Source organism: Bos javanicus, chromosome 20 (genome assembly GCF_032452875.1).
Source record: "Bos javanicus breed banteng chromosome 20, ARS-OSU_banteng_1.0, whole genome shotgun sequence".
In the NCBI taxonomy this organism is placed as follows: Eukaryota; Metazoa; Chordata; class Mammalia; order Artiodactyla; family Bovidae; genus Bos; species Bos javanicus.
This window is the reverse complement of record NC_083887.1, coordinates 62,224,985-62,242,010: the sequence shown is the minus strand read 5'-3', so window position 1 is coordinate 62,242,010 and position 17,026 is coordinate 62,224,985. Positions and strand designations below refer to the sequence as shown.

At 46.5% G+C, this 17,026-nt stretch overlaps 1 protein-coding gene across 1 annotated transcript in view; it reads right to left on the bottom strand.

The window, feature by feature from the left end:
• The window catches only part of DAP (death associated protein), a 68,063-nt gene that overhangs the window by 39,560 nt on the left and 11,477 nt on the right, over positions 1-17,026 (bottom strand). The window contains exon 2 of the mRNA XM_061393868.1: positions 13,041-13,137. Coding sequence (XP_061249852.1) covers positions 13,041-13,137 — 97 coding nt within the window. The remainder of the gene's footprint in view (positions 1-13,040; positions 13,138-17,026) is intronic.

Below are 17,026 nucleotides of genomic sequence, written 5' to 3'. Positions count from 1 at the left end.
TCTGTCTGTGGGATTTCCCAGGCAAGAATACTGGAGTGGGTTGCCTTTTCCTTCTCCAGGGGATCTTCCTGACTCAGGGATCGAACCCACGTCTCCTGTTTTGCAGGCAGATTCTCTACCACCGAGCACCTGGGCAGCCTATTTCACTTGACACAGGTTGATCCATGCTGTGGCATTGTGACGGGATTTCCTGCTTTCCTAAGGCTGCCTCGTATTCCGCTGTATGTCTACACCACATGCTGGCTACCTAGTCATCCCTGATGGACATTTATGCTGCCTCCACCTCTTGGTTATTGTTAATAATGCTGCCACGGGTATGCAGATAACTCTTGGAGACGCTGTTTTCAATACTTTTGCGTATATACCCATACGTGGGCAAGGGCTTCTTCTTAACATAAAAATCTCTGTGGATCTCTTCCCAATAGATGTTTTGCTTCTGGTATCTGACCTTTCTAGGTCCTTAATAAAATCTGGCATCTTATCTGTCAGGAGCTCCCCCTGGAGAATCTGGATTAGGTGACCTCTCAGGTGTGTCCAGCTCTAATCCAACGATTCTATAAGAATTTCTTGAGTATAATGCCATCCTCATGACTCTGGCGCACATTAATGAGTATATCTTCCCCTACAAGATGTACACAACCAGAAATCAAAGTCAATCTCTCCCTAGAGAGAGCTGAGTGCTCAATGGAATACCCCAGAAGGAGGAAGAATTTTCTTCCTTAACACCGACCTTACCTGGCTCACCTCTTTCACCCGCTGGAAAATAAGAGGTAACCAAGTTACTAAGTTAATTAACTATTTACCTTTAAAGAATCAAATGCTAAGCTCATTATTACTGATTCACTAAGCATTTTCTGAGTGCTGTGCATTCTGACCCAGTTGAAGTCAACAGAGTTTATTTTTGTTTTCCTCATTCATTCTTTTTTTTTAAAAATAGAGTTTATTTAAATAGAGGGCTTAAAAATTTCAGGCATAGTCATTGTAATGTAATAAACTCAATAAAGGGCTCTTGTTTCTATGTAGTTATTTTTCTAGGTAGCATTATTCTATGTCGTTATTATTACATATTGCATTCTGTAAAATCCAGCCACTGGAGAGTTGATTTAAATTCAGTTCCTATGTTTATGTAATAAGGAAATGCTCTTGATAAATATTGCAACCCTCTGAGGAGCACCATAAAAACAAAAGAATTATCCATTCCAAGAGGCTGGCTCCGGTGCAGATGCACAGGGCTGTGTCTGGAGACGGAAGCCGATAGCTCCATCTCCTTTCTCCCCTACTTCCATCTGATGAAAGGCGGAGGGCAGCGTGGAGGTCTGGTCAGGAGGCTGGGGGACTGTGAAGGGAGGGAAGCGGATGCTCAGAGCGCATCAATCACACATCGTTTCTGCATCCCTTACGGAACCAGATACTGGCTAAATACTGCCTCCAAGCCCATGACCAGTAGCGCCAGGTGCCGGAGGACAGTGGAGCCTGTCGCACATCCCTTCTCAGCCTCACCCCGGCAGGGTCCAGCCAGGCTCCCCTGACGCAGGGATGCCCACATGCTTCCTCACTCCACTGCATGGTGAGGTTCTGATTCACCACCCACCAGACCCCAGCCTGCCTCAGGGCCCATCTAAGGGGAGCTCAGACTCTTGAGTTCCTGATGACACCACTGCCCACGACTCCTGGGACACAAAGTATTCTGCATCCCACACCAGTGGCTCTGTATTCATTGAGCAATTCTGGACAAAACTTCTTAATGTACCTCGTTGTGCTCCTCCCGATCATCCTAAAATACATGTAGCCATGGGTTTTGGAAGACATGGAACTACATACAACCAGAGAGGGGCTTCCCCGGTGTCATGGGGGTAAAGAATCTTCCTGCTCAGCGGGAGACATGGGAAGCCTGGGTAGGAAGATCCCCTGGAGGAGGGCATGGCAACACACTCCACTATTCTTGCCTGGAGAATCCCATGGACAGAGGAGCCTGCTGGGCCACAGTCCATGGGGTTGCACAGTCGGATGTGACTTTGTGACTGAGGACACGCATACAACCAGGGAACTCCTGTCAGAGCCCCCACCCATAAGTCAATGATGAAGGCAGTCCTTGTCTCTAGAAGGCCACAGCACAGTCAAGGAAAAGGATAAACGTGCAAATTATTTTATTTACATCTATCCTCTATCTAAAAAAACCTCAAACACAATCAACTAAGCATCAGCGCTGTTTACTCACAGGGACCATTTTGCCCGTCTGTGGCTGACTGTCCCCCACCTGGCCTCCTGGTCCTTGGGGCTCCGGGTGGAGCAGCAGGGTCACCACCCGCAGGGCCCGGTGCCCCTTCCTTGGCTTCCTGTGTCTGACAACATACGCATGACACTGTCTGGTTAGTGGGCTAAGTAAATTCTCTAGTTCTACCTTTGATACATTTCAAGAACCTAGAACTGTGCTCAAATATACAATGAATGAATTTAAACTAACTGTGACAAGATGAGGGGGTTTCCCAGGTGGCGCTAGTGGTAAAGAACATGCCTGCCAATGCAGGAGACGTAAGAGACTAGGGTTCGATCCCTGGGTCGGGAAGATCCCCTAGAGGAGAGCACGGCAACCCACTCCAGTATTCTTGCCTGGAGAAAACCATGGACAGAGAAGTCTGGCGGGCTACAGTCCATGGGGTCACAAAGAGTAGGACACGACTGAGCGACTTAGCACACACATAACAAAATGAACATGTGGCTTCAAAAACTACTGCAGAAAGAACCCTCCAGAGGCTGAGGTTACCACCAAGATACGCACAATAAAAAAGAGACAAGCTCAAGCTTCTTGCCCTGGTACAAGTCTTTCACGAACCACATTACAAACACTGAAGATCTAATTAGACTTGACAGGAAGCCATCCTTTCCCACAAAACCTGAAGTCACCAGGAAGGACATTAGAAATTTAGATTTACATCCTGAATCATTAATGAGAAACACTACCTCAAGGGTATTTGGACCTTGAGATATGAGCTAATGACAATAAAAAGTCATAATGGTTGGCAGGACATTTAAAACATTGCTTATTTCACCTTGATCTCATACATTAATATTCATTTTGTATACATTTTACAATGTATATAACAGTAGCAAAATATGCAGAGCATAATTTAAAAATGAATATACAAATATGGGGGTGCAGGCAAACAGCAATTTTTAAATTGATGGGGGGACTTCCCTGGTGACCCAGTGGCTAAGACTCCGAGCTCTTAATGCAGGGGGCCCGGGTTCGATCACTGGCCAGGGAATTAGATCCCACATGCCACAACTAAAGATTCCACATGTTACAACTAAAAGACTTTGCATACCTCAGTGAAAATCAAAGATCCCGCGTGCCGCAATTAAGACCCAGTGCAACCGAGGAAATGAGTAAAATAAATACTTTTTTAAAAAATTAAAAAAATTAATTTGGGGGGTGCACAGTCACTCCCCTGATAGAGGGTACCCACCGGGATGGGAGGGGCAGACTGCTGCAGTGCTCCGCCTAGGCAACTGTACATGCTCGCACAGAAGCAGGAGCCATTTGCCGTGTGGGCCTCATAGCTCCTAAGTTATTGTGCTGCTGTTGCTGTGGGATGTCACGGAAGCTGGGCACTGCCAACCGGTGCCTCATGCCATGAGGTGCTGAAGCTTGTTAACAGTTGAATTGTGTGTCCCTCTGCTTCCCCTGCTTCTTATGTTAAAGTCCTAACCTCCAGTAGCTAAGCACGTGGCCTTATTTGAAAATAAACTTGTTGCATAGTTAATGGAAGCAGTGACAGATTTTACTTTCTTGAACACCAAAAATCACTGCAGATGGTGACTACAGCCATGAAACTAAAAGACGCTTGCTCCTTGGAAGAAAAGCTATGACAAACCCAGACAGCATATTAAAAAGCAGAGACATAACTTTGCAGACAAAGGTCCAACTAGTCAAAGCTATGATTTTCCAGGAGTCATGCACAGATGTGAGTTGGACCATAAAGAAGTCTGAGTGCTGAAGGACTGATGTTTTTGAACTGTGGTATTGGAGAAGACTCTTGAGAGTCCCTGGGACTATAAGGAGATCCAACCAGTCAATCCTAAAGGAAATCAGTCCCGAATAGTCATTGGAAGGACTGATGTTGAAGCTGAAGCTCCAATACTTTGGCCACCTGATTCGAAGAACCGACTCATTGGAAAAGACCCTGATGCTGGGAAAGATTGAAGGCAAAAGGAGATGGGGTGGCAGAGGATGAGATAGTTAGATGGTATCACTGACTCAATGGACATGAATTTGAGCAGACTCTGGGTGATGGTGGAGGACAGAGGAGCCCAGTGTGCTGCAGTCCATGGGGTCACATAGAGTTGGACACGACTTAGCAACTAAACAAGAATTAGTTAAGATGAGGTCATTAGGGTGGGCCCTGATGCAATATGACTGGCATCCTTATGAACAAGGGAAACAGGCCCCCGACACACACAGTGAGACAGCCGTGTGAACACTAGAGTTCTCCTGCCTCAGCCCAGGAACCAGGAGGGGGACTGAAACAGATCCTCCCCTACTGCTTTCCGAGAGAGCACGGGCCTGCTAACACCTTGATCTCAAATGTCTCGACCCCCAGGACTGTGAGACAATCCTGGGTCTGTAGCACTTTATTCTGGAAGCCCTAAGGAAATGACTTCACTGCTTCTTTGAGGGGAGGCAGGCTGCCTGGTGAGAAGGTCCTACTATAACCCAGGTGGAAATGCCAGCAGGTGTACCTGAGCCTTTGCAGAGTGATGGGGACAGGAGGGCTGCCTTGAGGAGGGGCTGCAGACTCCGTGATGCAGACAGATGCTCCCTACCCCTTGGCAGGTTCTCCCGTGCTACCCACTGACCCGGGCTGCCATGTGGGGACCCGGGCACCTGCATGAGCTCTGTTAACCTTCTGCAGCCCAAGCAGCTCCAGGCAAAACAATGACTTTCACAGCTCGCTGGTCAGCATACAAACTGTACCACTTCATCCATGCCCAGGTGGCCTACAGACACAGAACCACTGACCATTGAGACTCCCGGGCAAACCTGACAGAGCTGCCCAACAGCAACGAGACTCTCCCCGTGTCCCCATCAAGGCAGACAGGACCGTCCATCGCTATTTCCTGCTGCCATGACAACGTGCCTCATGTGCCTTCTATCTGGAGGATCTTGCTGTACCTTCAAGAAGGCTCTTCCCTGGAGGTGGCATCTCAGTCCACAAGCAGTTGATAACCCGTTACTCCATCACAAGGACATCCCCTGTTATTCAACACCCCACCTCATTAAGACTCTTCCTGTGGCTGAGGGCAGGGGTTGGCTGCCATGTCATGGGTCCTGCCTGCTAACCGGGGCACCCACACAGCACAGGAGTGGATGGCTGGCACTCAGCACTCCTAGTCCACTGGCAACTCCACACATTATGGGGAAAGGGTTACAATGTTTCTAAAAGATAGCTGACGACTAGCCTGGATATAAAAGATGATCCTATTGCAAAGTAAGGATGATGCTGAAATTGGCTCACAAGCCTCATTCAAGTCCAAACATGAAGATAATGGCTTAAAGATAAAAATTCTCAGGCGTATAGGGTGTACTATCTCTTAACCTCAATGTTTTCAATTTTCCATTTTTTACTTAAGAATTAACTTTAACTGAAAGAATCATTAATAATGGCCACAGATTATCATTTGGCATCTACTAGAGATTGATTCGTTCCCCACCCCCAACTATGGGAAGCTCTTACCCTCAGGACCTCAGAATTTAACCTTTTATGGAAACAGGGTCTCAGAGAAGTAAATGAGTTCAAATGAAGCTTTTAGGGTGGGTCCTAATCGAATATGAGTGGGGCTTTGCAGGAGGCGCCAGTGGTAAAGAACCCCCTGCCAATGCAGGAGATAGAAGAGATGCGGGTTCAGTCCCTGGGTCGGGAAGATCTTCTGGAGGAGGAAATGGCAACCCACTCTAGTATTCTTGCCTGGAGAATCCCATGGACAGAGGAGCTTGGCGGCTACCATCCATAGGGTGCAAAGAGTTGGAAACAACTGAAGCAACTTAGCATGCATGCATGATGTCCTTACAAAACGGGAGAGAGACACACACAGAGGGAAGGTGAGACGACACAGGGAGAAGGCCACATGAGGACAGAGATCAAGGTGATGTATCTAGGACTCCCCTGGTGGTCCCGTGGTTAAGACTCTGAGCTCCCAGTTCAGGAGGTTCATTCTCTGGGGAACCAAGAGCCTGAGTACTGCACAGCATAGACAAAAAAAAGTGATGTATCTATAAGCCAAAGATGGCCAGCAAAGGAACCAACCCTGAGGAAACCTGGATCTTGGAGTTCCAGCTTCCAGATCTGTGAGACAATACAGCTATTTTAAGCTGCCCAGTTTGTGGCATTTGTTACAGCAGCCCCATGGTAACTCAGCCTACATCTAGTAACAACTGTTTCAGGCTGGAGTTATCAGTGACGGTGAAGAACAACAGGTGAAAGCTTGTTGTGAAACAAATACAGCACTTTCACGGTCATTCACAGACACAGAGCAACAACAAGGAACGTCATGGATATGCAAGTTCCATCTGAGGTCCAACGGGATGACTCTCTGCTCCCCCTACCTTTTTAAAAAAACTTTTAATTTTGTATTGGGGTATAGCTGAAGAATCGATGCTTTTGAACTGTGGTGTTGGAGAACACCCTTGAGAGTTCCTTGGACTGCAAGGAGATCAAATCCTAAAGGAAATCAGTCCTGAATATTCATTGGAAGGGCTGATGCTGAAGCTTCAATACTTTGGCCATTTGATGCGAAGAGCTAACTCCTTGGAAAAGACCCTGATGCTGGGAAAGATTGAAGGCAGGAGGAGAAGGGGACAACCGAGGATGAGATGGTTGGATGGCATCACCCACTTGATGGACTTGAGTTTGAGTAAACTCCAGGAGTTGGTGATGGACAGGGAAGCCTGGTGTGTTGTAGTCCATGGAGTCACAAAGAGGTGGACAGGACTGAGTGAATGAACTGAACTGACAGCCAATTAACAAACAAAGTTGTGATAGTTTCAGGTGAAGAGCGAAGGGATTCAGCCATAATATACATGTGTCTACTCTCCCCTCAAACTTCCCTCCCTCCCATCCAGGCTGCCACATAACACTGAGCAACTCTCTGCCTTCTTATTTCAGGTCTTCTACTGTAAATGAGTGTCTTCTACTGTAATTTCGTGGTCTCCATGTAAATTCCTTGCTTAGCAATTAATAAGTATATTAGGGGAAACAGACTGTGCAAATAGCCCATTTCTCCTTGAGTTTTTGCCCTCTAATTGTAGCATCCCTCAGTGTATCCTGCCGACAACAATTACTGCGGTGTTTGCCTATTGGTAATATTCTAGTTTACACATTTATTCATTGGAATTCTTCTATAAAGAAGAGCTGCCCCTTCTCATCTATGTATTCAATTATTTATATCAGTATGGACTCATGGATATCTATTTTACTCTAGGGGTTATAATCTAATACTATCATTATTTAAGTTATCACAAATTATTCCAGCTTTGCCATTAGGTGCGCCTTCTGGTTGGTTTCTGTGTTGTTCTGACATGTCCCCATCCTTTTGGGAACACTTCCTTGTGTTATGGCACTACAAGCTGTGCCAGGCTCATCTGGTACTTTTCCAGCCCTGGTTCTGGAATGAACCACTTCTCCAAAATACCCTCAGAGAGGGCGATGGCACCCCACTCTGGTACTCTTGCCTGGAAAATCCCATGGACGGGGAAGCCTGGTGGGCTGCAGTCCACAGGTCGCAAAGAGTCAGACGCAACTGAGTGACTTCTCTTTCACTTTTCACTTTCATGCATTGGAGAAGGAAATGGTAACCCACTCTGGTGTTCTTGCCTGGAGAATCCCAGGGATGGGGTAGCTTGGTGGGCTGCCGTCTATGGGGTCACACAGAGTTGGATACGACTGAAGCGACTTAGCAGCAGCAGCAGCCAAAATACCCTTGACTGGGGAATGGTGTTTGGAAACCAAGATCCTGGCCCTAGAGGGTGCTCATGGCTATGTGGTGACAGTTCTTTAATGCCCTGTCAGTGAACACAGCTCGGATGTATGTATCTCTTCCATGTATGTTTATTTACATATGTATGTTCGCATCTATGCCTACTGTCCATCCATCCGTCCATCTATTCATCCAGTTAAGCTATGAGTTCATACTGAAGTAAAGTGTTAGTCTCTCAGTCGTGTCCAACTCTTTGTGACCCTATGGCCTGTAGCCCTCCAGGCTCCTCTGTCCGTGGGATTCTCTAGGCAAGAATACTGGTCTGTCCATGGGATTCTCCAAGCGAGAATACTGGAGTGGTTAGCCATTACCTTCTCCAGGGGATCTTCCTGACCCAGGGATGGAACCTGTGTCTCTTGCATTGCAGGCAGATTCTTTCCCATCTGGACCACCAGGGAAGCCTGAGTTCATACTAATACCTCTAATTCTAATTAAATATTACAGTTATCTTAGTCTTCCCCTTTTTCTGACCGTGAGAAACTTGACTCTTCATCAGTCACAACATATTTATCTTGTTCAGTCTTGGTGCACACATAAAGCAATTTCAGAATCACTGACCCAAAGTCCTGTATGAAGCACTGACTAATCGGAGTGCAGCAGTTATGCATTTCTTTTTTTGCATTTTTTTTGTCTTTAGCCTTATAGTATCCAGTCAAAATAACGTTTCCTGAAGTTACTTAGGTTAGGTCATTTTTTTCCACTGTACTCCTTGCAGTCGATAACACTAAGCATTTGTGTTACACTTAGGGCCATCTGTTACTGTGTGTATTCCATCTTGGGTGTTTCCCACATCCTGGAAGATTGGAATTGTTTGCTTATTTTGATGGGGGAGGTATGTGAACATGAAACAGCATCACAGCCCTAAGTCAGTCCTGTACAAACTGTGGAGCTCAGGAAGGGCTGTTCCTTCCTGACCCTTCCCCTTCCCCTACCTCACTCCTTCTAGCCCTTCCCAATCCACCCCCAGTCCACACCTAACCCTTCCACTTCTACTTTACTCCTCTTGCCGCCTACCTTTTAAAATACTTTCTACCCAGCTCGATTCACGCTCGGGCCTCAGCGCATGCTCGCCACTACCCTGTATGTTAGTGGGTGCTAATGACCCCTGAAGTCCATTCTATGTCTGCAGTTTCTCTGTTACATAATGAAACTGGACATTTTGACTTAATATGCTCAGCAGACAGATTTGAGAAAACAATCACAGCTTTCCTTGATTGGGTCAGTTCTGAGATCGAGTCTTGCACCCACTCAGGAAAGTATGAGCTCACAACAATGAAACCTCTTACTCGTCTTGGATACAAAGGGCCGCAGGTAACTAGAATTCAGCCTGATGGGAATGTTTGGAAAACATTTTCAAATTTCTGCTACATTATTTTTTTTTAATAGCATTTTAAAACAATTTGGTGGTATAAGGAATTATCTTTTTAATATATGAAAAATGATAGGACTAAGGGGACAAAGGGTAACATAAAGATTTGCAAAAGAAAAGTACAAGTAAGAGGGCTTTGAGGTTTTTTGGGGTCATACAACAACCTCTTTAATGCTCCAGTTGTTCATTTTCTCTGCAAGCAGTATTTGATTTTCTGATTGGGAAAGGAAGCCACCAGAGATGAATCAGTAAACGCAAAGCCAGCTTTAAATATCTAGGAAGGAAAGCAGAGAGTTTTGCAAACGCAGACCCAAGGAGGAAACTGGCGTCTGAGCTTATGCACTTATTTTCATATCTGGAGAGCGCTTGGCTCAAAACATGGTAAAATAGAAAACTTTAGGATGAGGGTAATGTGAAGTTTGAAGTCACATGCCATGACATTTCCAAAAGAAATTAATGTAAAACATTACATGTCTGACTAATTTCTGGAAATAACTATGGCCTTTCCATATGTAAAGAAAAACCAGCCCAGTGTCCCAAAAGCTTGTTACAAGCTGTAATTAGGCCATCTACTTTGGTGAGGTTGCATGGGTGGGACTGTGGGCTTGAGGAATATAGGAAAGGTTGTGGGCAAGCCCAGAATCAGTGTTTATCTTATAGAGAGATCTAGGACTTCCCTGGTGGCTCAGATGGTAAAGAATCCACCTGCAATACAGGAGACCTGGGTTTGATCCCTGGGTTGGGAAAATCCCCTGGAGAAGGGAATGGCAACCCACTCCAGCATTCTTGCCTGGAGAACTCTATGGATAGAGGAGCCTGGCAGGCTATAGTCCATGGGGTCGCAAAGAGTTGGACACGACTGAGCGACTTCACGATGACACGAGGGACACGGGATTCCAAGTCAAGACAGAGTTAGGGCTGAATCCTGGCCTAATCTGACCCACTGACTGGGTCAGATAAGCTCACTAAGCCTCGTTTCTTCATCTGTGTAATGGGCAGCTTTTAGGTGGTGTGAACATTAAACCCAATGGGGAGCACTTACTAAGTGCTCAGCACAAAACAGACACTCAGTTGGTACACATAGTCCAGGGGCTAAGAGTAGGGGGCTCTGAACCCAGCTTCCAGTCTGGGATGATGGCTCTGCCCCTTACTTGCTGTGACTTTGCAAAAGTCACTTAATCTCTCTGAGTGATTGAAGTGGGAGTAGTAATCCAGAATGGGGATAATAATGAAAAGCCAACTCCCAAAGGGGGATGAGAATAGAGTAGTTGCAAGGATCAAATGAATCAACATGGGCAGAGCCCCCGTTAGAACTGGGCTAGGTTCCCTGCACTCTGTAATACCATCAGTGATCGCTATTAACTAAATTATTCAATCAGCGCCCTAGAAAAACGGAGGCTGCGTGGTGGTGGAAGTGGACTGTTACACAGAATACCAGGTCTGGTGCGGGGAGTTTGGATGTTGTATTGGCAACATATGTCGAGAGCTGCAGCGTCTACAGAGGCTTCCTCGCCTCTGTCAACGGTGTGTGGGGGGTTTAACCCACAGCAGCGAGGAGAGAAGCCATTGTCCAGAGGACAAGAGCCATCAGCCGGACCAGGAACATGGCGCAACAGTGTGACTGCAGGGAACAAACATACCCTGGCTCATGTGCAAACCCCGCCCTGCAGTCAGCCTGATTCAAAAGTACCTGGTTCCAGAGCAAACCAGCCTTCATGGTGGGTAAGAGACTAAAACCTAGGGTGCTGGGTATCCCCCTCCTTTCTCTTGCAATCATTCACCCTCTGGAACATTTATTCACATTGTGCATCTTCCATAAATGCTGTATTTCATCTCAAGAGAAAAAAAAAATCAATAGAAAATGAATGGGCTGTTCTGTCGTTATTTCTAAACACGATAAGAAATGATCAGCTGTCACTGTATTGACACTGTGTTACACACAGAAGTAGCTATTTGTCCCTTATTCCACTTAAACATGCAGAAAAGCATATTTCATTAATTTCCCAGGATTCCCGCCCCCCCCCACCCCCCCAGATACAGCTCTCTGTTTCATCCTCTCTCTTCCTTCTTAAGGAACCCGTGGATTTGAAGGGAAATGACATTCCAGGTTTCTAGTGGAAGAATGCTACAGGTCACATGTTTTTATCCTCGGTTCCAAGTCCAAGAATGTTCTCAACACCTAACGTTCTAACTCTTTTATGCAGGCAAAACTTACCCTGAACTGGTCCAAGTCTGTAAATCTTTAAAATGCATCTCAGCTGGTATAAACATCATACACAGATTCCAACAGGCTGCTCGAGACCCCACAATGGGTACTGTATGAAATGCATATGGTCTTTTTCTGCTAAAACCTGCTTCCTCTCCCAAAACATTAGAATTTCTGAATTATGATATAAATTAGGCCCCACGGTTTTCAGATACAGGACCGTGGACCTGTAGGAGAATTCGTGATGTGGTTATGTTCCAAACACAAATCTGTGAAAATAGTTAGTGGAAGAAAATTCGAGACTTTTCTTTAAACCACCTTCTTCTTTTAAAAAACCAGAACTTGAGCTGATTTTCCTGGTGCTGATATCTCATGACTTAAAATGGGCAATAATCACTCAGAAACTTCTCCCCAGATTTTGTCCTCCCCTCCAGGGACCGCCCTAAGTGACACTCAACGTTTTCCAGAAAATACCCAATGGCACAGCATATACATAAGCAGATATGTGGGGTCACCAAACCCATGCACGTCCTTCTCGGAGGGTGCCTGCTGTCAGGAGCTATTCTTTTGGAAGCCTGGTCTGCTCGGGACCCTGGGCTTGGGGTTCATTCCTACTCAGTGTGGCAAGCACTGGCCTCTGCGGACTTCAGTCTCCCATGGGTAACCTGGGGAGCATTCCACCTGCTATTTAGGACTTTTGGAATGAAATGCACAAAGATGGGCTGGCTGCTCTCCACACTTCCTTTTCCTCTGGCTGAGACGCGGCTGGAGATGAGTTACATGGTGCAAAGCTTAGTGTTCACTTCCCTTTCTGGGGACACGCTCAGACAGGTGGGGACTGGTGGCGCGTGGCTGTGTGTTACAGGTGGAAGGAGATGGGCTTGTAACAAGGTCTTTGGACCAAACTTGACATCAGAACCTGCAAGGAAAGCAGGTGTAAACAGAGATGGTGGTGTTGCAGGAAGGTGAGCTGTTGGGGACCCAGGGATCTGGGGGCAAAGATGTCATTTAAGGGTACTCAGTTACTCATCAGGGTGTGGCCTCAATGATTCAAGGTTTGGCTGAAACTGGCAAAGCTCTAACGCTTGTGAACACTATTTAAATCAGTGGTTCTCTGCCCTGACAGCCCAGAGACTCAACCAGAACAGCATTTTCAAAGGTCTGTGGGTGATTTCAATGTGGTGGTGGAGGGCTTCTGCCCAAAGACGGATGAATCCACTTAGATTTATTCGGGGCAAGAGAAGAAGGCGTGCTCCAGCTGTCCTGTTTCTCCTCTGTCTGGGGGACAGAACCCCCTCCTCACTGAGCAGGAGAGGAAAAGCTCACAGCACAGGGCCCCAGGAGCTCAGGGTTTATCAGAAGCAAGCAGCAGAGAACAAACGTTAATGTTTAACCGAATAAGGGTGACTTGTGAATCCAGAACTTTCCTACCTGGGGCTTTCCCACTCCTGGTCGTCCTTGTCCTTCTCTTCTTTGGTGTCTCCAGAATGCGGGTGTTTCTGCACAATTCGCATCCCACCAGCTTTCACTGAAATGAAGACGAAGGTGTGTGATCAGTGTGGACATGCAACCACCAGATGGCAGGGGAGCTACTCAAAGGTGTGTGGCTGTCCTGTGGCCCCAAGTCCAGGCCAGCGGGCAGTGACAGCTATTAATCATGGAGAATAGTGCTATTATTGCAGTTCTTGAGTCACTAAGTCACAGCTGACTCTTTGCAGTTCCATGGACTGTAGCTCACCAGGCTCCTCTGTCCATGGGATTGTCCAGGCAAGAATACTGGAGTGGGTTGCCATTTCCTTCTCCAGGGGATCCTCCTGACCCAGGGACTGAACCGTGTTGAAGCCCCAGTACTGTTGTGGGAGATTTAGTATGACAGGATGCTCAACACTGTCTCATGCTCTGGAGCCACTTAGAAACTTTCCAAGGCTCATCTGTGTGTCTGGTCTCCTTTCAAGTTGGTAAGAGCAGCGGTGGTACCAGAGTACAAACCACGTGGAGAAAGCGGCCGCCGGCTTTTAGGTTTTGTACGGTTTTGTGAGGCAGCAGCGGCCACTCCATCCCTGCCTGTGACATTCTCTCAAATGCCGATGGTGCTCTGATGGGGATACAGCCACAGGCGACACAGGACATCGGCCATGTCACAGCACAAAGCCCGCTCTGGTTACGGCCTTTCCCAGACTGTGCTGTGAAACCCTGGGGTTGGCAGAAGTTAAGTTCGTTTTTAAAAAACAGCCTTATTGACATATAATTCACATACGATGTGGTCCCCCTAGTTAGAGTGTACAGTTCAGCAGTTTTGTGTATATTCAGAGTCACACCACTGTGGCCACAATCATTGTCAGACAATATCATCACCCTCAACAGAAACCCATCAAGGGTCCCTCTCCAACCCCTCCTCTCCCCTCAGTTCCTAGCAACCAGTCACCTGCACTGGCCTATTCCGGACATCTGACAAATGGATTCGTAAAATACGCTGCCTTTGGTGACAAGATTTTTCTCTTAACATCATGCTTCCAAGGTTTACCCATGTTGTAGCATGTGTCAGGACTTCCTTCCTTTTTTCTTGTAAAGATTTTTTTTTTTTGGATGTGGACCATTTTCAAAGTTTGTATTGGATTTGTTACAACACTGTCTTGGTTCTCTCTTGGCCTTTTGACCTCGAGAAATGTGGGATCCCAGTTCCCCAACCAGGGATGGAACCCACACATCCTGAATTTAGAAGATAAAGTCCCAACCGCTGGACCGACAGGGAAGTCCCTTCATTCTTTTTCACGGCTGAATAATACACCACTGCATGGACAGCCCACATTTTAAGATGCACTCATCTGTGCATGGCCATGTGTGCTTTTTCCATTTTGGCTACTGGGAATAAAGCCATTATGAACGACTGTGTATGCACAAGTTTTGTGTGGCCACACGGACTTATACCCTTATTTCCTTGGTACATATGTAGGAGTGGAATAGTTGAGTGACATAGGAATCCCATATTCACTCTCTTGAAAGATCTTCAAATGCTTTCCAAAGCCATGGCACTGTTTTACACTCCAACCAGTGGAGGTTCCAATTTCTCCACATGCTTACCAACACTTGCTATTGCATTTCTTTGTAAATATAGTTGTTCTAGTAGGTGTGGTATCTTATTATAATTTTACTTGTATCTCCTTAATAATTAATACGTTAATGCTGTTTTGCAAGAGAAAAAGCAGCAATAATAATGGAGATTCTAGGATCTAGTAAGTGTGGAAAGAGCTAGGTTGAACAAACTAAGCGGGTTTCCTCAAGACAGATATTCTGCCTTTAGCATGCACTGTAAGCTTTACGTGGGCACACAGAGTGTGCAGTCTTTCCCAAGTGTATTTGACCACAGAATGTCCCTCCTTCCCCAGTAATGCTGGTTATCATCCTTTCGGACTCCTGTATTCCACGGGATAAAGTTTGGAAATGCTGGCCTTATATGAATAGCCAGTGTCACACAGCAGTTGACAGCGTTGTGTTTTAGAGTCAGCAGGTCCCTCCATGTCCTCAGCTACATGTTCTCAGAGTAGTCAGCTGCTCAAAGTCTCAATGCTTCATCTCCAGAAAGGGGTTAAGAGCCACGTCCTAAATTGGAGGAGTTTAGATGAGAAGAGAAGCTGTAAGTCCTAACTCCCAAAGTGATGCTGTTTGGAGGTGGGGCTTTGGAAAGTGCTTAGGTCATCAGGCTTCCCTGGTGGTTCAGATGGTAAAGAATCCACCTTTGTTGCAAGAGACCATTCAGTCCCTGAGTTGGGAAGATCCCTTGGAGAAGAGAACAGCTACCCACTCCAGCATTCTTGCCTGGAGAATTCCATGGACAGAGGAGCCTGGCAGGCTACAGTCCATGGGGTCGCAAAGAGTCAGACATGAGTGAGTGGCTTTCACTTTTTTCCTTCCTTTTCACTTAGGTCATAAGGGTGGAGCCCTCATGAACAGGATTAGCGCGCTCCTAAAGAGACCCCTGAGAGCTCCCTCACCCTTTCTGCCAGGGAGGACAGAGAATATAGTTGTCTGTGAACCAGGACATCACCAGACATTGAATCTGCTGTTGGCCTGACCCTGGACTTCCAGCCTCCAGAATGTCCTTTGTTTATAGCCACCAGTCGATGGTATTCAGTTGTAGCAGCCCAAACAGACTAAGACAGAGGTGCACGGCAGCTTCCCAGCACTTAATGGAAAGCAGACTTTGCTAACTGAGCTCACTGTCCAGGGTTAGTATGTGGGGCTCACAGCACTACCCACCCGCCAACCTACCCACACCCCTCCCCCTCTGCCCCAGGACAGCCACTCCATGTTCTGTCACAGCCCTGCTTCGATCACAAAGTACAGCCAGCTGGTCAGGCCACTTCTTCCAGTGTTTCAAATTAAGTTGTTCTTGCTGTTCAGTTGCTAAGTCTCATCTGACTCTTTGTGACCCCATGGACTACAGCATGCCAGGCTTCCCTGTCCTTCACTGTCTCCTGAAGTTTGCTCAAACTCATGTCCATTGAGTTGGTACAGCCAAATTTAAGTTGGACCCTGCTGATGACAGCTCAGGACTGCTTTCTTTGTGATGCTGCCAACAGGAAGGAGAATGTGAGACACCTTGAGGCTTATACACTTGAGGTTTATTAGTTTTCAATTTCCCTGGGAGAACTCAGAAAGCTGCTGGTGGCTGCAGCATGGCCACTGGTACCCAGAGGCACTCGCTCAGAGGAAGGTAAAGCGGAGGCACGAGAAATAAAAGACTGCATTTAATGACACGTCTGCTGGCCTAGGTTTGGGACGAGATTCTCCCTGCTGCCGCCACCACTTCTTTTCAGTGTGGATATTCCATTTGTTAAGAAAGAAGTATAATCCTGTCCAGTAATTCTCTCAAAAATCTGATTTTATCCTGAAATTTTTTGAAGTAGGAATAATTATCCTGACTGATTTTGATTCCAATCATTTTATCCTTTCATTTCTAGAGCGTTTCCCCCCTCGAATTCATCTGGTCTTTATTTGAGAGTATTTTACTTGTTTCCCATGTTTTTGATTCTTTTATACATTTTATCATTCTAGGCATACTTGTCTTATGGTTGTATACCTAATTTTTTTAGTTTTAACTTTTGGTTGTGCTGGGTCTTAGTTGCTGCTCACAAGCTTCTCTAGTTGGGGCTGTGCACCTCTCTAGTTGTGGTTCACAAGCTTCTCACGGAGGTGACTTCTCATGTGGAGTACGGGCTCAGGAGTTGCTCTTCGCAGGCTCCAGAGCTCGGCTTGGAAGTTGTGGGGCACAGGCTCAGTCGCTCCACAGAATGTGGAACCTTCCTGGACCAGGGATCAAACCAGTGACCCCTGCGTTGGCAGGTGGGTTCCTATTCACTGTTCCACCCGGGAAGTCCTACGTAACTATTTTATCATCAGGAGTCTCACCCCCACTG